The sequence below is a fragment of the Diceros bicornis genome, chromosome X (assembly GCF_020826845.1).
Source record: "Diceros bicornis minor isolate mBicDic1 chromosome X, mDicBic1.mat.cur, whole genome shotgun sequence".
Classification (NCBI taxonomy): Eukaryota; Metazoa; Chordata; class Mammalia; order Perissodactyla; family Rhinocerotidae; genus Diceros; species Diceros bicornis.
Genome location: NC_080781.1, coordinates 85,814,177 through 85,841,403, shown reverse-complemented (window position 1 = coordinate 85,841,403; position 27,227 = coordinate 85,814,177). Strand labels below are relative to the sequence as shown.

At 37.2% G+C, this 27,227-nt stretch overlaps 1 protein-coding gene across 2 annotated transcripts in view; it reads right to left on the bottom strand.

Moving 5' to 3' along the window:
• The window catches only part of LOC131401210 (protocadherin-11 X-linked-like), a 399,191-nt gene extending 375,787 nt beyond the window's left edge, over positions 1-23,404 (bottom strand). For both annotated transcript variants that reach the window (XM_058536299.1, XM_058536300.1), the window contains exon 1: positions 23,218-23,404. In XM_058536299.1, the coding sequence (XP_058392282.1) occupies positions 23,218-23,295 (78 nt within the window). In that variant the 5' untranslated portion in view covers positions 23,296-23,404. The remainder of the gene's footprint in view (positions 1-23,217) is intronic.
• Positions 23,405-27,227: the final 3,823 nt, after the last annotated feature.

The following is a 27,227-nucleotide window of genomic DNA, read 5'->3' as shown; positions in this document are numbered from 1 at the left end:
CAGCAGCCCTCGACATCGAGGCAAGACCCTCCACCAGCAAAAAGTTTATGACTCACTGAAGGCTCAGATAATGGTTAGCAATTTTTAGTAATAAAGTATTTTTTAATCAAGTTATGTACATTGTTTTATTAGACATAATGCTATTGCACATTCAGTAGACTACAGTATGGTGAGAACGTAACTTTTATATGCACTGGGAAACCAAAAACTTCATGTGACTCGCTTTATTGTGATATTTACTTTATTGTGGCTGTCTGGAACCAAACTAGCAATATCTCCAAGATATGCCTGTAGTGTCTACACTATAGCATCTATGAAAGTTTGTAAAAATGAATGTGAAGCTCTCATGGTTTGAATCATTAAAACCTCCAACACTCACGCATGAGTTTCTCTCTCCAAAGAATGCAGAAATTCAGAAATGCAACAACTTGAATTATAAATTTGATTTTTTAAAGGAGCACAATAATACTATTTAAGTTTAGGTGGTATTTCTTCTTAAAAATGCAGTGCACGACCTTTTAATCATGTTCAGGAGGATATAAAACAGACTAAACAATCAGAAAGGGATTCTATTTCAGTGAACAGAAGACACAGGTTTGTTTGTTGAAAATTAAAAAACAAAACAACATATGCCAGGAAACCCAACATCATTAGAATTAATAGGCATAACCAGGAGCAATGTCACATTATCTTAGAGACTATGTTTCTGAAGAGAAAATAAACTTGGGTCAATACAAATGACTGTAATTTATTGAAATTTGCAGCAAGTTTATAAATCTTGACACACTAAGTAATTCCAGGAAAAAAAAATTCCAGAAAGAGAAGTTAAAACTAGCATATTTCATAGGTTCAATGCAGGGATCAGGTGTTACATTTGGCAATGAAATAAAAGAAGCCAAGGAGTAAAATTCAAATGCAGGAGTTCTAAGTGCACTCCTTGGAGGGAAGTTGACATTATATGTGGGTCAGTGTGTATGACAGAGAGGACAATAATATGTACTGTCACTTGCAAACTTGATGTTCAGAGTGTATATTTTATCTATTTATATTAAAACTAAATATGTCCCTAAATTATATTTACTGTATCGATTAACTGGGGGCATTTCCTTGCTTGCTTCAAAAATTTCTTCTAAGGATTAAATTTTAAAAGCAAGTCACTTGAGAGCTGGCCTGTTTTGGCCTCATTATCTCTGAAACTTGATATGCTTCCATGATAAAAGCTCAGAATCAAAATATTGTAAAGGACACAAAGGATGTGTGTGTGTGTGTGTGTGTGTATGTGTGTGTGTGTGTGAGTGTGTGTGTGTGTTTGTGTAATATTCCCAAAAAGTTATTTTGAGTTCTCCTGAATTTTGGCTTCAGCTAACCTTTCAGTACCTGACAATCAAGAATGGTTTTTGATCTTTACTCTGTTTCTCTCATGTATTTGTTCCCCAAAATGGAAGTTCTTAAGGTAATCCAGTTCAATATAAAACTGAGCCAGTTCAATTTAAAATCTTTTCTATTGATACTGAGACAGCTCTGTTAATCAGGGCATACTATCTTTTAAGAAGAGAAAAATGAGAGAAGAGAAAGGGACTATTATGTAAAACAGGAGATCTGGTTTCCGACTCTGCCACTTACTACCTGTGTGAGCTTGGGAAATAATAACTGTTACTGCTGATTGGGGATCTGCTGAATATAAAGCACTGTGCATCTTTTTTTTTCTTAATTTTAACAAATATGTTATTGATCTTAACCCCACTCCCATCATTCTGATCTTTGAATTCCAGCTCCAATGCCACTACCAACCAGAACTCTTTCCTGAATTCCACTCCCAGTCACATGCAATCACTTCTTTTTCAAGATCACAGCATGTTACCTATTCAAAAACTTAGTACCTATTTATTTCTATCTTATTTTATAATTGGTGGTTGGCACTTTTTTTTTATTACTAGATTGTGAGCTACTAGAATACAGGGCATACATTTTTTTTCTTTTTTCTTTTTCATGGTTATATTTCCAATATTTGCCTCAGGACTTAGCACAAACTAAACACTCAATAAACTCTTTTTTTGAATTGTTCTATTAAGTGACAATAAAGCAAGGAAGAAATAGTACAAACAGCTTACTCTGGAAAATATTAGAGCAAGCAGAGAGAGTGGGACATATGGCGGAAACAATTTATTTACCATCATTTAGAACAAAATGCATTTTGTACAGGTGTAAATTATATTGACTCAGAAGAGCTAATTCTCAAAGATGTTTTTATTAGAATATTAAAAGAAAAAATTTGCATTTGACATCTTGTAAAACTCTCTTTCAAACTAACAACGGAGCTTTCAAAAGTTGTTGAAATAGAAAAAATATCAACGGAAGCCCAATATGTTTTCATGTTACATGTTAACGACAATGCCAAACACTCAGAAGTGATGTAACAGAGAAGAGGAAGAAGGGCAATTGTGTTGGTGGAGGACACCTACAGAATTCTCAAAGCACACTCAATTTGCCAAAACATAACCATTTAGACAGAGCAAAGGTAAATGATGCCTAGGGCTCATATTCCCTGATTACGTACAACTTTTAAAGGGTTGCTGCAGTTGTTGATAATTCAATTATTTTCTTGTAGAAGTGTATTTTTTGATCCTTCAAGGATCAAAAAAGTCTGCAATTTTTTTTATCATCCTTCTCCCATAAACATTCTCTACTACCATCTCCTTAAGGTATCAAAGAGAAGACATGCTATGCTGGTTAAGTGACCCCAGTGTTGCCTTCAAGTGGCATAAGCCTAAATAAGCATCACTGCCTCAAAGAAGAGTCAGCACAGATGTGTGACTGAATATTTATCTTGCTTTAACTCTCGACATACCTTGCTTAGATACTTCTTCAAGATGCCTTATGGTCAATGGGGGAGGGAAGTTGGGGGTAGAAGGCAGGAGTGTTGTAGTTCTTATTCCTTGCACCAGAACACTTGAGATACTCCCCTACAGTAATCAATTATTTCTACACACAAAGGACACCTTAAACTTACATAATGCTATATGTCAATTACATCTCAATAAAGCTGAAAAAATTAAAAAAGGAAAATGGCCAAAGAAGTCCTCACAGTTATCTCTCATGGTACGTATAACATGTGCGTTAAAGAGGCAAGGCGGATCACGAAATCTCTCTGTGTACCTTTAGTATTAATGCCTAGCAAGCAGGTTCTCATCTTTGTAAATACACAGAACACAAAAGTAGCTCACATATTAACAGATACTTTAGAAATAACTCATTCCCAAAATCCTTTTATAGAGTATTTTAAGATATCACTTGATGGTCTTCAGCAAATTAGCTAGAGTTGATTTTTTAAAGTGTAGCTTTAATTAGGATGTCAATTATTGAGACCTCCAAGTAGCAGAGTTCATTTGATTAAGTTTCAGATTTAGCCTCTCATACCAAGAATACTGATGGAATTTTGAAGAGCAGCAGTGATGATAGGTGGAAAGTCAAACAGTCAGTTTTGTTTCTTGAGTCTCTTGTTCTATTAAGTCCTACCATCTGACCCCTTGTCAAAGAAGGACAGAGTTTAATGACTTAATTATTTTAGAGGCTAAATAATCTTCCTCTTTAGAGACTTTAAAATAAAAATGGAAACCTCTCTGTGAGATGACACAAGTTTAAAGGCAGGGCAGCATGGACTTTTTTGAGAATGAATGAATAAAGAAATGAATAAAACTGCGTTAAATTATATAACACTGATTTGTGACCTGGAGCTCAATAGGTAAAACAATATATACAGTCACGCATTGCTTGACGACAGGGATATGTTCTGAGAAACGCGTCGTTAGGTGATTTCATTGTTGTGTGAACAACATAGAATGTCCTTACACAAACTGGGATGGTATAGCCTACTACACACCTAGGCTATGTCCTACTAATCTTACGGGACCACTGTTGTATATGTGGTCCATCGTTGATTGAAATGTCCTTATGCAGAATATGACTGTATATAAAATTAAATATATATTAATATATAGTGTTATTAACATTTATTGAATATTTACTATGTGTCAGACATTGTACTAAGTACTTTATGTAAGTTATGTATATAATCCACATCAATTCCTGATGAAAGAGGTGTATTATTATTGTCATGACAAATGGTGGAAATAAAACTCAGAGCTATTAAATAACTTGGCAAAGATTACATAGCTAGTCAGTTGCAATGCTGGTATTTAAACCCAGAATTATCTGACTCGACAGTGCAAGCTCTTATCCACCATGATATATTGTCTCTTCAAGAAAAGTGTAGGCAAATACCAGTACTTAGGTGAAAAAAAAATGTTGTGCCTGGCACTGAAGAACACTTAGTGAAGGCAAGATACTGTACTAGATGTGGAGTCATGAGTTGAAAACCATCCCTGCTCTCAAAGAACTGTAGTGGGATAATATGACATATGCACAAATATTTGAAATGTAAGCCTGTGTGTGATAAAAGCCTTGAGAGGTACAGACACAGTGCTATGGGATCTCAGAGAATGGAGAGCTAATAGCCATTGGGTGGATTGAAAAGTATTTCACATAGTACCTGAAAAGATGAGTACTATGCCAATGGTTAAGCACAGGTAGAGATGAGGGAGGAACATTGTTTGGAAAGGGAGAAATATATACAAATAAATAGGTAGGGAAGAATAAGGAAATTGAAGGAAGAGCAAAGAGTCTGGTTTGATTGGAACATAGTATATGCATTAGTAAATTAGCCAGAAAGAAAAGTGTAGAAAACCAGAAAGTGTGGGCCAAATCATGAAGAGGTGCAAATGTAACTAAACTTCTTTCAATAAGTAATGGGAGACATCTGATGATTTTTAAAGGTAGGAACATCCATAATTAGTGATGTAATTTAGGATGAAAAATATGGTAGCTGTTTGAGAATGGATTGATAAAAGAAATCTAGGCGAGGGGAGGGGAGATGGAGTTTTATAGCAGTAGTTCAGGGGATGTGCTTTTGCAGCCTTACTGTAAAGAATATGCAGATGAAATATATTAGGAAACTCACTCTTGTTAATTCTTTTTAAGATAACTCAAACCTGACCTAAGATCTTTGCAGAAACCTGGTGAGAGTTTAAATATGAGTAGAAAGTCTTCAGTTGCTCTACTCTTTTTTCAATAACTTAGATAACAAAATAGAGCTCTATGTAAAGAAGGGCTGACAACTGCAGAGGGATTAGGATGCTGTATAATGTATGCTAACAGGAATTATCAGACGGAAATAGCATCGGAGGGAAGGACTATCCACTACAAAGTCAAAGAAAACAGAAAACAAAACAAAACAGGAAAATCTTTAAAGTCTCAGAGGTATGCAACCTGCTAAATCGTTCTAGTGTTGCTTCTGTGACATTTGTGCACTAACATTAAATGGAGCAATTTGACGTTGTTGCATGTGAGACAGAATGTGTTCTAAACAAACAAATCCTAAAATGACAGATTCACTATTCAGATTGCTATCTACCAAAATCATGAGATGAAATACTTCCACATCACACTAAGGAGCTCTCTGCCATTATATATTCCTCAAATATGTATATAATATACATATATTATATGTATATATATAATATATATAATGAGGATAAGAGTTTGTGCTACAATTATGCTGGGAATCAACAATTGGTCTAATCATTAGGTCACAGAATAGACCTATAGATGAGATTTTGATAAGGTTTGCTTTTATTTTTATTAATTTTTAACTTAGCTCTAGATTACATCAGCAGGTGTATCAAAGTAACTAGAGACCTTATGCATTTGCTACTATGGATCTGAGCAAACTCAGCAGTGCTTCATCCAAGAGAATTTCTTTAATTTGCTTACAGTAGTTTTAGATTTGCCAAAATGAAGTATTTTTAGCATATAATTTCATGCTGATCTGAGAAACTGATATATAAACTTGAATTAACAGGAATTTTTTTCCTTTGGGATATCTCCTACCAAAATCAAAGAAGAGGCAAGAACATGGTAATGTTTTTGGCATTTATCTAGTTTTCATTTACAGATACTTCCGAAGGTTGTCAGCCCACTGAACCAAAAGAGGTGAAAGCCAACTCTGCCTTGGGCCTTGACTCATCTGCACCATATCTGGGAGTACTTTAAGATGCCCAGTGATCTCATTACCTAAGTGCAGAATTTAATGTGCTAGGGTGGGCCATGGACTCCTGAATGTCCGTGGTAGCTAATGCCAATTCATTTGCTCAGCTCATATGCCTGGAATTTTTCCTCACTTCTTGTTTTGCCTTCTAATTTTTAGATGGGATTGGAGAAACAAAGGAATTGAATATCTGCTGATTGAACATCTACTATGTGCTCGCTTTAGAATCTATTGTGTTAGCTCTCTTAGCAATTCTGTGAGAATGATATAAACATCCCCATGTTATAGATGTAAACAAATTCAAATACTTTATCACTGGCCCCCAGGCTTCACATATAGTTGATGAGAGAGCCATTGGCTGGAGTCTTACTACAAAGAGAACCCAATAATATGGTTGCCTGACCATGACTATCAGCACTGCTTAAATATCTTTTCTACAGATTCCCTCCCACCAGTTCAGGACCTTTGGCTTCTGAAAGTTAGTCTAAATTTATCATATTCCCCCTTGGGCATTCTAACTTGCTCTGCTGACAATCTCCTTTGAGGATCATACCTTCATCCTGAATGGTGCCCCTAGCTATAGCCCCACCTATTCCTGATGTTCTTCCTCTCTCATATGGCCTACGTTTAATTTCCAAAACGCTTTACCTGTGAGCCCACATAATAAACCAAGGGATGAGCTATAATCACATTGATTTCAGTGTCATCAAAAACTTTCTTCTGTGATTCCAAACACGCTTTGTTTTGCTTGGGTGTTAGGCATTGCTAGGGAACTCATGCGCATGCTGACAAGCCATAGTCCAAACTCTGTGTAGAGAAATGGTTCATGTGATAAAATTATATTCATACTTGATTTCTGCCTTATATTTTGAAAACTGAGAATCTATATTTTATTCACTTGAATTACTATTGTACCAAATGGTGTTTAAAGTCTATATTTATTTTCTACTTTAAAGCTTAATAAACAGTAGATATTAACATCGTAGTTAGTATTTTCTTTTCAAAAGTGGTTGCCAATATTTTGTAGGCCAAGAGCTTCCGAAGAATGGTCCCCATCTGTTGCAGTGTGTATTCATGTGCTGCGAGTGCTCACAAGCATTTTATCTGTGGACGTGGAGCAAATCTGCTACGCTGCTGAGATTCACTAACATGCCATGGGAATCAGTGAGATGTCAGGTCATACTTGGGATGCATGTCCACTGAAGGGACATTCTCTAAGAATATAATAAGAATGGGTGGCAGTGGATGGCTGAGGAAAGATCATGGACTTTAGAATCAGGTTTATGTTTGAATCTCCCAATCTAATACTTGCAAGCTGTGCAACTGTAGGTACATTAGTTAACCTCTCTGAGCCTCAGTTTCCTCAACTAAGAAAAGAGGATATTAATAGTTACACCTCAACAAAACTGCTAGAAGGACTGAAGAAAAGGAAATAATTACTGTAGAGCACCTAGCACAATGCCTTTGGTAGTCACTTAAAAATAAAAGCTACTGATGATTAAAAGTAAAGTACTCACTCCACTAAAGGTCAAAGACAATGGTTAAATCTTAGGATTCTGGTCAGAGAACAATGTTGAGTATGTTCCATATTTCTAAAAATAAAACCCTACACTTATATATGACGTCACGTCAGGACATGTTAATTTTTTTTTAATTAGGCTTCCTATCGTGTAAAGAGTTACATCTCAACTTGGCTTGGCATTTTAAGCCCTTCCACAAGATAACCTTTGAAGATGAAAATAACATTCGTAAGTTTACAGATTAAGCTTTGGAAAAATTCTGATCTCAGATCCTTCCATCATAATAGCTAGCTTCCATTCCCATAGAACATATACTTTTCTCTACAACATAAAGAAATTGTAACAACAACAACAAAAATAAAACGCATCCTGAATTTCCAGCCAAAAGATAAGTGCTTTGGGCTTCAAGGAAAACATGAATTGTGAAGTGTGTGGTTCAAAAAAAATTTTTTTTAAATAAGTGTGTATCTTAAAAGCGTTATCAAAAGTATCATCTGATGTGAAACTGAGGTTGACAACTAAAGTACATCAATGGTATGTGTACATTGGAAACAGCTATGTGGTTTCATGACTCCAGTGAATTTTTTTCAAGATACTTTGCTGTGTCGGGGGAAGAGGGAGAATCTCCCTCTGCCCTTTTCCTTAAGGTTCTTATGGCTGGCCAAATAATTAACAAGACAGGTTAGCAGGAGAAAATAATACCAAGTTTAATAACATGTATACATGGGAGAAAGCAGGGACACTGTGTTTCTCAACACAATAGCAGAAATTTTCGTCTTAAATATCATTTTCAGCCAACGACAAAGGAGGATTTTGGGGGTGGGGGGAGTCAGTTACAGGAAATTACCACTAAAGCACAGTAAACAAGAGTAAGGTTTATTATGTAGCTCAAGGCCTCACCTTCCACACTGACAAGTCACTAGAAATGAGCTCATCCCCCTCTCTTCTCCAAACAGAGAGGGAGATACCTTTACAAATGGAGATTTCCCTTATAAATGTAAATGATTGTCTGACAACTCTTCACAGGGTCATCCAGAGAATGTGGCCAGAGAGACAGAACTTTCTGATAAGAGGGGCTTGTTGGTGCCTTTCCTATTGTAACATTTACCCTACGTTATCTTTACAGCCATCATGATAGATCTATTCCAGGAAGGAGCTACCATGTCAAATTCTTTAGGCAGTTAGTGGGGGAGGTCAAATGTCCTCAGAGAAAACAATCAAGGTAAAGAGACAGATTTCAGGGTGGCCAAATCCCGATCTCCCACAGCTGCTAATGAAGAAATACTGCAAGTGGCCGCACCAAGTAGACACATATTGAAATCAATACAAAATGCTGCCTAAGTGTAGTTTAACATTTGATGATTCAATTATGGATAGTCTAGGAAGGCAGTTTTCTTGAATTATCTATTTTTTCCCTTGCAAGAGAAGCAAAGACACTAGTATTGACTCTTAACCTGAGATTTAAACTTTCCTTTGGGGTTATTTTATTTAAAAACAAAACAAAAAACTCAAACTCATGTGAGTTCCTCTGTCAGTAATTGTAAACCATTTAGAATATAAAAGAATTTTAAGAGCTGATTTTACTTTATGAAAACTGATTAGCCAAACCCCTGTGGATTTCTTAACCATGCTGTGGTAAAATATAACATTACTGTAGCAATTCCTTCATCAAATGAATTTACTGTTAACATATTGAATTAGTGAGCCTGCTAGCCACTATTCCAAGATTACAAGGTAATCCTTTAAAACTGTGGGAATTCTCTCATTCTATCACTGTTAATTAGCCTTTCTCCTGCTGCAGAAAGATTTTTATTAAGGATTGTTATAGTAGATTTAATATTTCTATAAATTTCATTCTTTTTCTGATTATTTCAATGCATCATATTCTTTATGGTCCATATGTCTTATTGTTCTTTTATTTTCACTGCAGCATCATACATGGGTCATTTTACTTTATCATATGCAAATATGTGCAGGTGTTCTAGCTGAAGAGAAAATTGTTTGTTTAGCACCAGAAAGAGATTCCTTTTAAAATATTTCTTGTCCCAGGGACCACCTTCCATTTTTGCTGTTCATACTTGGTGAGAAATTATCATATAGTTGTTAAGAAGAGCAGCTTTAGAGCCAGACCCAGGGAGTTTGTGTCAGTCTTCAGTACTTGCTAACATCTCTCTGTGCCCCAACTTCCTCATCTATAAAACAGGATTAATAATAATAGGTTTCATACTAGTCATAGGTTTGTAATGAGAATTAAATGAGTTAATATTTTAATTGCTTAGAAGACTAGCCCGTACATAGTAAGTTTATATAAATTTTTCCAAATAAAAGAAATAAATTCCATTGTCACATGACTTCCATCATTTTTCCAAAGTAAAATTTGTTCTACTTTCCTTATTTGTCTTGTATCACTTTACAGTGTTTGCGCTATTTTATCTACTTTCTGTGCCAGAGGTCAATTATATTCTTTGTGGGAGACATATGAGTCACTAGCTGTGGCCATTAAGATTTGGGGAATTAATGTCAAGCAGTAGATCCATTCTCCACCCTCATGTATTCTACAGCAATTGCCTAGTACTAGTGTTCCAAGCTACTTATTTCTCAATGAATATAAGTCATAATCACAATATATTTCTGTTTAATGAGGTACAGTGGTAGCCAAGTTAATGTTTACTGTAGGTTGTGACCTTAGTAGAAGAAATTTTTCACAAGCAAGGCAGTTGCTATTGAAACTCATAGAAAACCATGAAAAGAGCCCAAAAATATACTAGTTTTATTTTGTTTCAATTTTCTGACAGAATATTATTCAGTTTTAAAATTGCTAGCGGAGGCGGAGTCAAGATGGCGGCGTAAGCAGACTCGGAACTCACCTCGTCCCATGGACACAGCCAATACAACTACTCGTGGAAAAATTACCGCTGAGACAGAACTGAAAACTGCATAAGAGGAACTCCTGCAACAACGGACAATCCTAACTGAGGTAGAAGAGGCAGAGACTCCCTTCTGGAGAGGAAAAACGCCGCCTTCACAAGCCGCCAGCTTCGCGGCCGCCGGGAGCAGCTCACAGGTACGCAGCCTCCCTGGAGGCGTGGGGCTCTGAGCCAGGGAGCGCCCCTGCTGTGGGCATTTTGTGGACCTAGCACAATAGAGACCAGCGGCATAATATCTGACTTTGCCTGCTACTAAAACACTGGGGAGTACCCCCAGAAAACCCGGTTCACAAAGAAACTAAAACTGGCTCTTAAAGGGCCCACGCGCAAACTCACCCGTTTCAGAAAACATCCTAAAATCACCAGAAAGAAAGGTGCACTGTGCTGTGGTGAAAAGAGACTCACCTAATAGGACCTGAGTGCATCTCGGTGAGGGGTGAGACCTCTCCAGGGACTGGGATATTGGCAGCGGCCATTGCTGTGGCCCAGTTTGGGCATGCTGACACAGACACCATTGGAGTTCTCCCTGAGGCCTGCTAGCCCAGGGTCTGCCCCACCTGCTAGAGAACTGATTTAATCCAGCTCAGCCAGGGCAGGCAGCCCACCCTAGAGACTGGCCCCACCCAACAACAAGCCCTCAGGCAACTTGTGGGCCTGCATAGATTGGTGACAGGATTCTCTGCAGCCTGGCAACTGAGTCGACTTGAGCAGGGCAGGGTGTGCACAAGGAGCGGGTGGAGAGTGTGGTGCGGTGACGGAGTGTGTGGGGCTCCCACTGTGGAGAGACTGGGTCCGCTTAGGGAGGTCGGGGCACTCACACAGGGCAGGACTGTGTTGACTGTGTGTGTGGACCTGTGGGTGGCAGGGTTTGTCAGCTGCAGAAGACTTGTGCTTCTCAAAGACCCACATAGGAGGTTTGCCCCACCTTCCAAAGCCTGAAACAATTGGGTGCTCCTGTGCCTGAGGCCAGCCCCACCCAGCTGCAATCCTCAGAGAGCTGACAAGAGACCTAATAGGCTAGAGGCTTACAGCAATTGTAAGGCCCTCAGCCTAACAACCTGCCACGCTGGGGGCCTACTCACTTAAAAGAAATACTGCAACACAAATGTGGTATTAGAACTTGCAGCCAACTGTGCTGGGGATCCCCACACCTGATAAAGAGATTGAAGGGCCCACAACAACTACAAGCAGCTGAGCATTACAACAGCTGGCCAGGAGCATAACTCAGCCTCCCTGGGCGCCTACAGGGAGAGCAAACAGGCCACAACAGAAGGACACACATAGCCCACATAGGGGTCACCCCTGGAACATTGAGAACTGAGGGAAGCACACTGGAAGCCTCCTAAGGCATCACTTACATAAGGTCACCTATCCAAGAGCAGGAGACGTAGCTGACCTACCTAATACGTAGACACAAGCACAGGGAAAGAGGCAAAGTGAGGAGACAAAAGAATACGTTCCAAGTAAGGGAACAGGACAAAACCCCAGAAAAGGAACTAAGTGAAACAGAAATGAGCAACCTACCAGACAGAGAGTTCAAACTAAGAGTGTTAAGGATGCTTACTGATCTGGGGAGAAGAATAGATGAACTCAGTGAGAATGTCAACAAAGAAATGGAAGATATAAAAAAGAACCAATCAGAAATGAAGAATACAATACTGAAAATGAAAAATTCATTAGAGGGACTCAAAAGCAGAGTAGAGGATACAGAAGAACGGATATGTGAGCTGGACGAAAGACTAGAAGAAATTACCCAAGGTGAACAGGTAAGAGAGAAAAGAATTAAAAAGAGTGAGGACAGTCTAAGGGACCTCTGGGACAACAGGAAGCACACTAACATCCGTGTTATAGGTGTCCCGGAAGGAGAAGAGCGAGACAAGGGGGCAGAGAATCTATTTCAAGAAATAATAGATGAAAAATTCCCTAACCTAAGGAAGGAAACAGACATCCAGGTACAGGAAGCACAGAGAGCCCCAAACAAGATAAACCCAAAGAGGCCCACACCAAGACACATCATAATCAAAATGTCCAGAATTAAAGATAAAGAGAGAATCCTAAAAGCTGCAAGAGAATGTCAAGTTACATACAAAGGAAACCCTGTAAGGCTATCAGCTGACTTCTCAGCAGAAACCTTACAGGCTAGAAGAGAATGGCATGATATATTTAAAGTGCTAAAAGGAAAAAACTTACAGCCAAGAATACTCTACCCAGCAAGGTTATCATTCAAAATGGAAGGAGAGATCAAAATTTTCCCAGATAAGCAAAAATTAAAGGAGTTTGTCACCAAGAAACCAGTGCTACAAGAAATGTTAAAGGGACTGATTTAAGGGGAAAAGAGAAGACCACAAATAGGAAAAATTATCTATTTCCATGATTAGAACGTAATGGATACAAATACAGAAAAATGAGGTTAGATATGATATCAAAAACATAAAAGGAGGGAGGAGGGGAGTTAAGAGTACAGCTTTCAGACAGAGGTCAAACTAAAGTGACCATCAATTCTGTATAGAAGAAGAAAGGAACAGAGAAGGACTACTAAAACACTGAGGAAAAAAAAACAAGTTAAAAAATGGCAGTAAGTATATACTTATCAATAGCTACTGTAAATGTCAATGGACTAAATGCTCCAATTAAAAGGCATAGGGTGGCTGACTGGATAAAAAAACAAGACCCATATATATGCTGCATACAAGAGACACACTTCAGACCTAAAGACACTCACAAACTGAAAGTGAAGGGATGGAAAAAGATACTCCACACAAATGGTAATGAAAAGAAAGCTGGGGTAGCAGTACTCATATCAGACAAAATAGACTTTAAAACAAAATCTGTAAAAAGAGACAAAGAAGGGCATTACATAATGATCAAGGGAACAATCCAACAAGAGGATATAACACTTGTAAATATCTATGCACCTAAATATCTACGCACCCAATGTAGGTGCACCTAAATATATAAAGCAATTATTAACAGACATAAAAAGAGAAATAGACAGTAACACAATAATAGTAAGGGACTTTAACACTCCACTTAAACCAACGGATAGATCATCCAAACAGAAGATCAATAAGGAAACATTGGCCTTAAATGACACACTAGAACAGATGGACCTAGTAGATATATACAGAGCATTCCATCCAAAAACCGAAGAATACACCTTCCTTTCAAATGCACAAGGAACATTCTCCAGGAGTGATCACATATTAGGCCACAAAACAAGTCTCCATAAATTTAAGAAGATTGAAATAATACCAAGCATCCTTTCTGACCACAACGGTATGAAACTAGAAATCAACTATAGGAAGAAAATCAGAAAAGCCACAAATACGTGGAGATTAAACAAAATGCTACTGAACAACGACTGGGTTAACGAAGAAATCAAAGAAGAAATCAAAAAATACCTGGAGACAAATGAAAATGAAAATACGACATGCCAGAATTTATGTGATACAGCAAAAGCAGTTCTAAGAGGGAAGTTTATAGCGATACAGGCCTATCTCAACAAACAAGAAAAATCTCAGATAAACGATCTAACAATGCACCTAAAGGAACTGGAAAAAGAAGAATAAACCAAGCCCAAAATCAGTAGAAGAAGGGAAATAATAAAAATCAGAGCAGAAATAAATGAAATAGAGACCAAAAAAGCAATAGAAAAAATTAATAAAACCAAGAGCTGGTTCTTTGAAAAGATCAACAAAATTGACAAACCTTTAGCTAGACTCACCAAGAAAAAAAGAGAGAAGGCACAAATAAGTAAAATCAGAAATGAAAGAGGAGAGGTTACAACAGACACCTCGGAAATACAAAAGATTATAAGAGAATACTATGAAAAGCTATATGCCAACCAATTCGACAATCTGGAAGAAATGGATAAATTCTTAGAATCATACAACCTTCCAAAACTGGATCAAGAAGAAGTAGAGAATTTGAATAGACCAATCACCAGTAAGGAGATCAAAACAGTAATCACAAACCTCCCCAAAAATAAAAGTCCAGGACCAGACGGCTTCCCTGGGGAATTCTACCAAACATTCAAAGAAGACTTAATACCTATCCTTCTCAAACTCTTCCAAAAAATTGAGGAGGGGGGGAAGCTCCCTAACTCATTCTACGAAGCTGACATTACCCTGATACCAAAACCAGACAAGGATAACACAAAAAAAGAAAATTACAGGCCAATATCACTGATGAACATCGATACAAAAATCCTCAACAAAATACTAGCAAATCGCATACAATAATATGTTAAAAAGATTATACACCATGATCAAGTGGGATTTATTCCAGGGATGCAGGGATGGTTTAACATTCGCAAATCAATCAAAGTAATACACCACATTAATAAAATGCAGAATAAAAATCACATGATCATCTCAATAGATGCAGAGAAAGCATTTGACAAGATGCAGCATCCATTTATGATAAAAACTCTGAATAAAATGGGTATAGAAGGAAAGTATCTCAACATAATAAAGACCATATATGAGAAACCCACAGCTAATATCATCCTCAATGGTGAAAAACTGAAAGCTATCCCTCTAAGAACAGGAACCAGACAAGGATGCCCACTGTCACCATTCCTATTTAAGATAGGACTGGAAGTCCTAGCCAGAGCAATCAGGCAAGAGAAAGAAATAAAAGGGATCCAAATTGGAAAGGAAGAAGTGAAACTGTCACTATTTGCAGATGACATGATTTTATATATAGAAAACCCTAAAGAATCCACCAGACAACTTTTAGAAGTAATAAACGAATATGGTAAAGTTGCAGGATACAAAAATCAGTTGCATTTCTATACACTAACAACGAAGTAGCAGAAAGAGAAATTAAGAATACCATCCCATTTACAATTGCAACAAAAAGAATAAAATACCTAGGAATAAACTTAACCAAAGAGGTGAAAGACCTGTACACCGAAAACTATAAAACATTTCTGAAAGAAATTGAACAGGACACAAAGAAATGGAAAGATATTTCATGCTCTTGGATTGGAAGAATTAACATAGTTAAGATGTCCATACTTCCTAAAGCCATCTATAGATTCAATACAATCCCTATCAAAGTTCCAACAACATTTTTCACAGAAATAGAACAAAGAATCCTAAAATTTATATGGAACAACAAAAGACCTCAAATAGCTAAAGGAATCCTGAGAAAAAAGAACAAAGCTGGAGGTATCACACTCCATGATTTCAAAATATACTGCAAATCTATAGTAACCAAAACAGCATGGTACTGGCACAAAAACAGACACACAGATCAATGAAATAGAATCGAAAGCCCAGAAATAAACCCACACATCTATGGACAGCTAATCTTTGACAAAGGAGCCAAGAACATACAATGGGGAAAGGAAAGTCTCTTCAACAAATGGTGTTGGGAAAACTGGATAGCCATATGCAAAAAAATGAAAGTAGTCCCTTACCTTACACCATACACAAAAATTAACTCCAAATGGATTAAAGACTTGAATGTAAGACCTGAAACTGTGAAACTTCTAGAAGAAAACATAGGCAGTACGCTCTTTGACATGGGTCTTAGCAACATCTTTTCAAACACCATGTCCTACCAGGCAAGAGAAACAATAGAAAAAATAAACAAATGGGACTACGTGAAACTAAAAAGCTTCTGCACAGCAAAGGAAACCATCAACAAAACGAAAAGACAACCTAACAATTGGGAGAAGATATTTGCAAACCATACTTCTGATAAGGGCTTAATCTCCAAAATACATAAAGAACTCATGCATCTCAACAACAAAAAAACTACCAACCCAATTAAAAAATGGGCAAAAGACCTGAACAGACATTTCTCCAAAGAAGATATACAGATGGCCAACAGACACATGAAAAGATGTTCAAAATCACTAACTATCAGGGAAATGCAAATCAAAACAACAATGAGATATCACCTCACGCCCGTCAGAATGGCTATAATTAACAAGACAGGAAACAACACGTGTTGTGGAGAGAAGGGAACTCTCATACACTGCTGGTGGGAGTGCAAACTGGTGCAGCCACTATGGAAAACAGTATGGAGATTCCTCAAAAAATCAAGGATAGAACTACCATATGATCCAGCTATTCCACTGTTGGGTATTTATCCAAAGAACTTGAAAACACCAATTTGTAAAGGTACATGCACCCCTGTGTTCATTGCAGCGTTATTCACAATAGCCAAGACTTGGAAGCAAAGTGCCAATCAAGGGACGAATGGATAAAGAAGATGTGGTATATATACACAATGGAATACTACTCAGCCATAAGAAACGATGAAATCCAGCCATTTGTGACAACATGGATGGACATTGAGGGTATCATGCAAAGTGAAATAAGTCAGAGGGAGAAGGTCAAATACCGTATGATTTCCTTCATTAAGTAGTAGATAATAACAACAATAAACAAACACATAGGGACAGAGATTGGATTGGTGGTTACCTGAGGGGAAGAGGGGAGGGAGGAGGGTGAAAGGGCTAATTCGGTACATGTGTGTGGTGATGGGTTGTAATTAGTATTTTGGTGGTGAACATGATGTAATCTATGCAGAAATAGAAGTACAATGATGTACACCTGAAATTTTTTCAATGTCATAAACCAATGTTACTGCAATAAACAAAAAAAATTAAATAAAAAAATAAAATAAAATAAAATAAAAATTAAAAAAATAAAATTGCTACCTCACTGGGCATTGTAATTACTAAGAATCGGGGCAAGGAATGTGAGGGAGAAATTTATTATGCAAGGGGTAAAAATCGAGTCATTATAAAATGCTACATTGCAAAAAATAAGAATTCTACATCAACTGGCATATGTATACAGCATGTGTAGAGCTGGTCAATGACCATTTTTGAGGATCTCTCTATTGCCTCTAAGCACTACACAAATGCTAGAATGTTAGCTACAATGAATGTTTATAACCCCATTGGCCCTGCACATTGAAAAAATGCACTGGGTGATTTGATTTATTTTCCAACATTATTTAAAATCATGTTGAGCCGGCCTGGTGGGCATAATGGTTAATGTTGCACACTCCGCCTCAGAGACCCGGAGTTGGCAGGTTCGGATCCCGGGCATGCACCAACGCACTGCTTGTCAAGCCGTGCTGTGGTGGCATCTCATATAAAGTAGAGGAAGATAGGCATGGATGTTAGCCCAGGGCCAATCTTCCTCAGCAAATAGAAGAGGATTTGCAAAGCATATTAGCTCAGGGCTAATCTTCTTCACAACAAAAAAATGTTAATTTAAAAAAATCTAACTTGGAACTTCAAGATATGTACCCCAGTTGTGTACATAAATATTTTCTAAAGATTCTAACAAAAATACTAAAGGAAAGGAACTTATAAGGATAGTACTTGTAAAGAAATGGACACTTCTGTTTTGATTTTCTATACTCAAAATATAAGGTGACCTACGATTTCATGGTTGACAAATTACTTTAATTATTTGAATGGTTGGTTTTACAGTTAAGAACTATTCTGCTTTATGGGCACTGTTGTAGCATTTGATTTTTTTTTTAAAAATAAACCCTCAAGATTTATTCGAGGCATGCAAGGATGGTTCAACATCCACAAATCAATGTGATACACCATATTAAAAAAATGAAGAATAAAAATCACATGATTATCTCAATAGATGCAGAGAAAGCATTTGAAAAGATTCAGCATCCATTTATGATGAAACCTCTCCATAAAATGGGTATAGAAGGAAAGTACTCCAACACAATAAAGACCACATATGATAAATTGACAGCCAAAGTCATGGTCAGTGGCAAAAAACTGAAAGCTATCTCTCTAAAAACAGGGACAACACAAGGCTGTCCACTCTTGCCACTCTTATTCAACATAGCATTGGAATTCCTAGCCAGAGCAATTAGGCAAGGAAAAGAAATAAAAGGTATCCAAGTTGAAAAGAAAGAAATAAAACTGTCACTATTTGCAGATGACATGATTTTATATATAGAAAACCCTAAAAAATCACCTAAAATATTAGAAATAATAAATGAGGGGCCGGCCCGGTGGCGCAAGCGGTTAAGTGCGCGCGCTCCGCTGCGGCGGCCCGGGGTTCTCTGGTTCGGATCCCGGGCGCGCACCGACGCACGGCTTGGCAGGCCATGCTGTGGCGGCGTCCCATATAAAGTGGAGGAAGATGGGCACAGATGTTAGCCCAGGGCCGTCTTCCTCAGCAAAAAAAAGAGGAGGATTGGCGAATGTTAGCACAGGGCTGATCTCCTCACAAAAAAAAAAAAAAAAAAAAAAAAATGAATACAGTAAAGTTGCATGGTACAAAATCAACATACAAGAATCAGTTGTATTTCTATACACTAACAACAAACAGCAGAAAGAGAAATCAAGAGTACAATCCCATTTATAATCACAACAAAAAGAATAAAATATCTAGAAATAAATTTAACCAAGGAGTTGAAAGACCTGTACATTGACAACAGTAAGACATTGTTGAAAGAAACTGAAGGAGAGATAAAGAAATGGAAAGATATTCTATGCTCATGGATTGGAAGAATTAATATTATTAAAATGTCCATATTACCTAAAGCATTCTACAGATTCAATGAAATCCCTATCAAAATCCCAATGACATTTTTTCATGGACATAGAACAAAGAATCCAAAAATTTATATGGAACAACAAAAGACCCTGAATAGCCAAAGCAATCCTGAGAAAAAAAAAGAAAACTGGAGGTATCACACTCCCTGATTTCAAAGTATACTACAAAGCTATAGTAACCGAAACAGCATGGTACTAGCAGAAAAACAGACACACAGATCAATGGAACAGAATTGAGATCCCAGAAATAAACCCACACATCTATGGACAGCTAATTTTTGACAAAGGAGCCAAGCACATACAATGGAGAAAGGAAGGTCTCTTCAATAAGTAATGTTGGGAAAACTGAATAGCCACATGCAAAAGAATGAAAGTAGACCATTATCTTACACCATACAGAAAGATAATTAAATGAATGAAAGACTTGAATGTAAGATCTAAAACCATAAAACACCTAGAAGAAAACATAGGCAGTATGCTCTTTGACACTGGTTAGCAATAACTTTTTGGATGTCTCCTCAAGCAAGGGAAACAAAAGAAAAAATAAACAAATGGGACTACATCAGACTAAAAACTTCTGCACAGCAAAGAAAACCATCCATAAAATGAAAGGACAACGTATTGATTGGGAGAAGATATTTGCAAAGCATATATCAGATAAGGGGTTAATATCCAAAATATATAAAGAACTTGTACAACTCAACAACAAAAAGCCAAACAAACCAATTAAAAAACAGGAAGAGGATCTGAATAGACATTTTTCCAAAGAAGATGTACAGGTGGCCAACAGACACATGAAAAGATGTGCAACATCACTAATTATTAGGGAAATGTAAATCAAAACCACAATGAGATATCACCTCACACCCATCATAATAGCTATTATTGAAAAGACAAGAAATAATAAGTGTTGGAGAGGATGTGGAGAAAAGGGAACCCCCGTAAAATGCTGGTGAGAATGTAAATTGATGCAGTCACTACGGAAAACAGTATGGAGAGTCCTCAAAAAATTAAGAATCGAACTACCATATGATCCAGCTGTTCTGCTTCTGGGTATTTATCCAATGAACACAAAAACACTAATCCAAAAAGATATATGCACCCCTATGTTTCTTGCAGCATTATTCACAATAGCCAAGACTTGAAAACAACCTAAGTGCCCATGAATGGATGAATAGACAAAGATGTGGTATATATATACAATGGAATACTACTCAGCCATAAAATAGACAAAATATTGCCATTTGCAACAACATGGATGGACCTTGAGGTATTATGCTAAGCAAAATAAGTCTGATATAGAAAGACAAATACCATATGATTTCACTCATATATGGAAGATAAACAAACATATAGATACAGAGAACAAATTGATGATTATCTGGGGAAAATGGGGGAGGGTGAAAGGGGTAAAGAGGCATGTGTACAGTGACAGACAACAATTAGACTTTTGGTGGTGAACATGATGCTGTCTATACAGAAGTTGAAATATAATGATGTACACCTAAAATTTATATAATGTTATAAACCAATGTTACCTCAATAAAAATTGAATTAAAATTTTAAAAAACCCTTAAAGTCAATATAAGTATCATGAATTTTAATTAATTGGTATCTGAATGGTTGAGTGAGACATTATCAAAAGGTTTAAAGACATCAGTGGAAGAAGAGAAATAATTTAATTTTCAGATTGCACTCTAGTTTCAGTAGTTTCTATTTTCAGATTGCTGCTTTTTAAATCCTGCGAATGAGTATTGAATATCTTGCTAAATTTGAGATATTTCATAAGGAACCATAAAACCTTATTCACAAAGCAACTATTTTCTCTAAACTTTTCACAGGCAAGCACAATGTTTATCAAAAACAAGATTGAAAAGTCCCTATCGATATCATATGCCTAGTAATACTGTATAGTGCAATCCACCACTCTACAAGGTATCTTGAATTTCAGTTGAAATCTCAGGCAGTAAGGGCAATCAAGACTGTCAGATACCTAAAAGACTTACCTAATTAAATAGCCTCAAGCAAAAGCACTCACTATGAAAGAAGCAATTGTTGTCTCTAACAAGATTTTAAGTTCATAAGTAAACGAATCAGTAATTGGCAAGAAATTAGTAGAGTTAATTATATTGCACTCAGTTTAGTAGAATACAATCAGAAGTAACTGGCTAGATAAAAATATTGCTGATAGAGTATCTTCTTATTCATAGACGAAGAGTTTTACATAACAATGTCTAATTCCATCTGTCTTCTAACGATTTATCCCAGCCATACTTCATGTCACACTGTTAGTTTAAATTTTGGGGCCTTAAACTATATGTCTTAACATTGTGTACTTTTCCTCAAAACTGCTATTCTGAATTCTGCGATAGCTTCTTAATCAAGGATACAGATGCAGATTACGTCACTTTGTATCCCACATCCTCACCAATTTTCTTGAGACTGAATCAGGGGTGCACGTCTTGAAAGTCTGTTTGAAAGTTGGCAAAACTTCACTAGTTCAGACTTGAGTGATTTAAAACTTGTAACAATTTGGACAGCTCCTGGGTTGCAATGTGCCTTTATTTAAGTAATCATTTCTTCCCTGCATATATTAATTCTGTAACTCTTCCCAAAAAGCATAAATTAACTCTGTAAAATATTGTAGAAGTTATTATTACTGAACACGTGACTCATGAATTTTAGAAGCACACATGAAATAATAAATGATAAACAAATGTGATTTTTCTTTCATTCCATTTGGGTTGTTTTTCTAACACTGTAGATGTGCATTTATGTATCTACATTTTCTAAATTAATATGCTTTGTAACAAATAAAAAACATTTGAAAATAACTGGGTACAGGACAATTTATGATTATTAATTTGGTAACCAAGGGGTCAGATTCAGGACGTTTACTTTATTAACAACAAGTTAACCAGCCACAGAATAACAAACAGCATACAAATGTTTAGACATTGGTCTCCTCACTCCATTTTTAAAGTTCCCTTAAGGCCTCTACTAAGAAAACAAATTTGATTGGATTTTTTAGTCACATTTTGAGCTATTCTGATTGAAATGAGTGAAAATGGATTCTTTAAAAATACCTTATAACTTATGTAAGTCAAACAGGTTTCCCCTTGAGCTGATTTGTTTTAGTGAGATTTAACTAAAATTTACCTAATTAGCATAAAACCAAAATGCCCTATATTATGCTAAAACTTAAATTTAAGTTATTATTATAAAACAGCAGTTCTCAATTTCTTTCAATCCATGATCTGAGAATTAGACTTAAATATCAGTGGAATAGACAATCATTTAGAAGATACTTTTTGAGGAATGCTTGTACCTGATCCAACAAATAAACTAACTCTGTAACCACAGGCCCACCAAGACCAGTTTGAACTGACCCCACCTCTTATCAACAGAGTGACTAAGAATTGCTTTTCAGAAAATTTGCCAAGTTGCATAGCCAGAGCATGCACGGAAGAGGAAATCTTGACCTGAAATGACCATGGAACCATAGATTCTCCTCCCCATGGAACAAAAGGACCGGGACATCACTGGAACTTGAAAGTTGGACTCTTATCAGAGGCGAGGGGTCTATTGTCCAGGAAGATCTGTTGTTAAAATCACTTCCCCACCTTACCATAAATGTTTAAAACCTTGCCATCAATGTTTAGAACCTTACCATAAATGCTTAAACTCCACCAATCAAAACCTGTCCCGCCAGTGTTTCCACGTGCCAGCCTGTTCTCCCTAACCTCTTAAATTTCGCCCCAAATCCTGAATCAGGGAGACAGATCCAACAGCACATCTCTCCTATCTCCTTGCAGATTGATCTCACAAATAAAGCTACTTTTCCCAAAGGCTGATGCTGCAATAAATTGGCTCGTTATGTGCATTGGGTGGTGAGCCCTTGCTCGGTAACAACTCCACTATTATCATCAAACCACACTAGGAAGAAATATGTGTTTACTGTCATATTTTCACCCTAGAGTCTGGCACAAAACCACTTAAAAAACTTTACGGAACACACGTTGAGAAACACAACCTAATATTTCTTACACATTCATAAAAATCAACTAAAGGGAATAGAGACGAAGTATCAAGCGCTGCTCTTCATACCTGTGGTTGGGGATGAGTCCAGATCTCCACAGCTGTTGACTCTTTCATAGGGGTGCGGGATCGTACAACCTCCTTCATTGGCTTTAGAAGAGGAAAAAAATAGAAGTATTTTTAAGTAGTTTGTTAAAAGTGAAAAATATAGTGCATTACACACAGGCATCAAACACAAGTAAATAAAATAATGCCTGGGTAAATATCTCTTTCTAGACATAGTTATTGAGCACTCACAATGGGACAGGCACAGCTCTAGGTACTGGGAACAAAAAAAGAGAAAAAAAAGAAAATAAACTCCTTTTCTCATGGAACTTACATTCCAGTGTTACATTTAGGAGTTCCTTTAAACATATGAATGGAATTGTGGGGAATAATTTAAAATATTTAAATGAGTGAAATGTGAGCTGGAGAGACTTTCAGTCCAAAGCTTTTACAACTCAATGGCTTCAACAGTTTGTATCTGCAAATTCACCATTGTCTGAGATTAAAATCTATCTTGTGTGTGCCACCACATCACAAATTTGCCATCTAATATACAAAGATATTTAATAGATGTTATAAATGCCAAGGAATTTGTGAACCAGTACACAGATACTAACCTCCCAATCCAGAATAATTACCGAGGACTTGAAAAGATGATGTCTGTATCAATTTAACTTTCCTGAGGACATAGAGAATGTTCTCTGTTTTTAAAACATTGAATGTATACTACACACAATATCTGTATATGCGATTTTAGTATATGGAGTAAAAATTTGGTAAAAAGTTATTATTTGATCTATGAAAAGGAGAGATTTTTCAAGGAAGCTGAGAAAACTCAACTCAGTGACTGTTGGAAGCTTTTATGCTCTAACAGCAGCGTTGAATCATACTGACAGAGATCTTATATCACAGTCTCAGGACTTTGTACTGCTGTTGGTTTATTACAAATTGCAGTGATGCCACTATTACTTGACAGGGTTTGGAAAGGGAGCAGAATGTGCCATCCCAAAATATGTCTCCTTATATAAGGATTATTTTAGACTGATAATTTTTAAGAAACAGCAAACATAGGAAAAGCTCTGAAAACTGAGTAGAAGTTGCCCTTTTGTAAGAGACATTAACATTTATAAGGGAAATCTCCATTTGTAAGGGTGTCTCCCTCTCTGTACCAGTAAGAGGAACATGACTAAATCTCTAGAAACTCTTATCAATGGAGAAGGCAGCAGACCTAAATCTGCATAACAACCTTACCCTTATTTACTGTGCTTTTCCTGGTAACCTCCCATATCTGGCTCCCCCACCCTCAACATTTTGTTTTGTCTTTAGCTGGAGATGGTATAGGCATACTTCTTTTATTGTGCTTCATTTTATTTTGCTTGACAGATACTGCGTTTTTTCACTGTGAAGGTTTGTGACAACCCTGCATAGAGCAAGTCTATTGGCGCCGTTTTTCCAACATTTGCTCATTTCATGTCTCCATGTCACGTTTTGGTATTTCTTACAATATTTCAAATATTTTCATTAGTATATTTGTTATGGTGATCTGTAATTGATACCAACTCAACACAAGGTTAACATGAGGGAAGCCATATTGTAAAAAAGAAACCCTATTGTAACTTTGAATGACCTCTGATTAACTAACTCAGACATGCTCTGTGGATTTTATGGCCCCTCTCAGCTGCTGTACGTTGATAACTTTGTTCTTTTGAGTTCCTTGATGACCCCCAGGCAGAAAATCTATGCTGATAACCATCACCAATGACAACTGAAAGATCTGGGTGTAGGGCGTTGCTCTGGTCTCTAATGAATATCCAGTAAAACAAAAGACTATCAAGAACTAAGAACAGATGTCTGCCTCCACCCAGAGATCAGATGGATGCCCCCACCCAGAGACCAGATGCCTCTCCCACCCGGAGACCAGCCCCCTATATAACTGGCCTGTAGTCTTTGTTCTGTAAGACGGTTTTTATTTGGACATTAGTCAGCCATCTTCCCCCTTGCTAGCAAGCTGTAATAAAAAGTCTTTTCTCTCTTAACACCTTGCCTCTTGACTATTGGCATGTCTTGCAGCAAGCAGAAGACCCCACCTTGGGCGGAACATAATCATTGATCTTTGATGATACGATTTTGATTGTCTTGGGGAGACATAAACTGCACCAATATAAGAAGGTGAAATTAATCTATAAATATAATGTGTGTTCTGACTGCTCCACTGACCAGTAGTTCAATCTCTCTTCCATTCCTAGGGCCTCCTTATTCCCTGAGACACAACAATATTGAAATCAGGCCAATTAATAACTTTACAGTGGCCTCTAGTGCTGAAGTGAATGAAAGAGTTGCAAATCTTTCATTTTAAATCAAAAGCTAGAAATGATTAAGCCCAGTGAGGAAGGCATGTCAAAATCCAAGATAGGCAGAAAGCTAGGCCTGTAGTGCCAGTTAGCCAAGTTGTGAATACAAAGGAAAAGTTCTTGAAAGAAATTAAATGAGCTACTCCAGTGAACATATGAATGGTAAGAAAGCTAAACAGCCTTATTTCTGATACAGAGAAAGTTTTAATGGTCTGAATAAAAGATCAAAACAGCCACAACATTCCCTTAAGCCAAAACATAATCCAGAGCATGGCCCTAACTCTCTTCAATTCTATGAAGGCTGAGAGAAGTGAGGAAGGTGCAGAAGAAGAGTTTGAAACTAGCAGAGGTTGGTTCATGAGGTTTAAGGAAAGAAGCCATCTCCATAACATAAAAGTGCAAGGTGAAGCAGCAAATGCTGATGTAGAAGCTACACCAAGTTATCCAGAAGATCTAGCTGAGATAATTAATGAAGGTGGCTACACTAAACAACAGATTTTCTCTTTTTAGTTTATTTATTTATTTACTTTTCTGTGAGGAGATCAGCCCTGTGCTAACATCTGCCAATCCTCCTCTTTTTTTTTTTTTGCTGAGGAAGACTGGCCCTGGGCTAATATCCATGCCCATTTTCCTCCACTTTATATGGGATGCTGCCACAGCATGGCTCCCCAAGCAGTGCATTGGTGCATGCCCGGAATCTGTACCGGCGAACCCCGGGCCACCGCAGTGGAGCGCATGCACCTAACCGCTTGCGCCACTGGGCTGGCCCCAACAACAGATTTTCAATGTAGACAAAACAGTCTTATATAGGAAGAAGATGCCATCTAAGACTTTCATAGTTAGAGAGGAGAAGTCAATACCAGGCTTCAAAGCTTCAAAGAACAGGCTGACTCTCTTGTTAGGGGCTAATGCAGCTGGTGACTTTCAGTTGAAGCCAATGCTCATTTAACATTTTGAAAATCCTAGGACTCTTAAGAATTATGCTAAATCTACTCTGCTTTTGCTCCATAAATGGGACAACAAATCCTGGATGACAGCACCTCTGTTTACAACATGGTTTACTGAATATTTTAAGCCTACTGTTGAGACCTACTGCTCAGAAAAAGAGATTCCTTTCCAAATATGAGTACTCATTGACAATGTACCTGGTCACCCAAGAGCTCTGATGGAGATGTACAAGATTAATGTTGTTTTCATGCCTGCTAACACAACATCCATTCTGTAGCCCTCGGATCAAGGAGGAATTTTGACTTTCAAGTTTTATCATTTAAGAATTACATTTCATAAGGCTATAGCTGCAATAGATAGCAATTCCTCTGATGGATCTGGGCAAAGTCAATTGAAAACCTGGAAAGGATTCACCGTTCTGGATACCATTAAGAACATTCATGATTCATGGGAAGAGGTCCAAGTATCAATATCAATAGGATTTTGGAAGAAGTTGATTCCAACCCTCATGGATATCTTTGAGGGAGTGAAGACTTCAGTGGAGAAAGTAACTGCAGATGCGGTGGAAATAGCAAGAGAACTAGAACTAGAAGTGGAGTCTGAAGATGTGACTGAATTGTTGAAATCTCACCATAAAACTTTAATGGATGATAAGTTGCTTCTTATGGATAAGCAAAGAAAGTGATTTCTTGAGATGGAATCTACTCCTCATGAAGATGCTGTGAAAATTGTTGA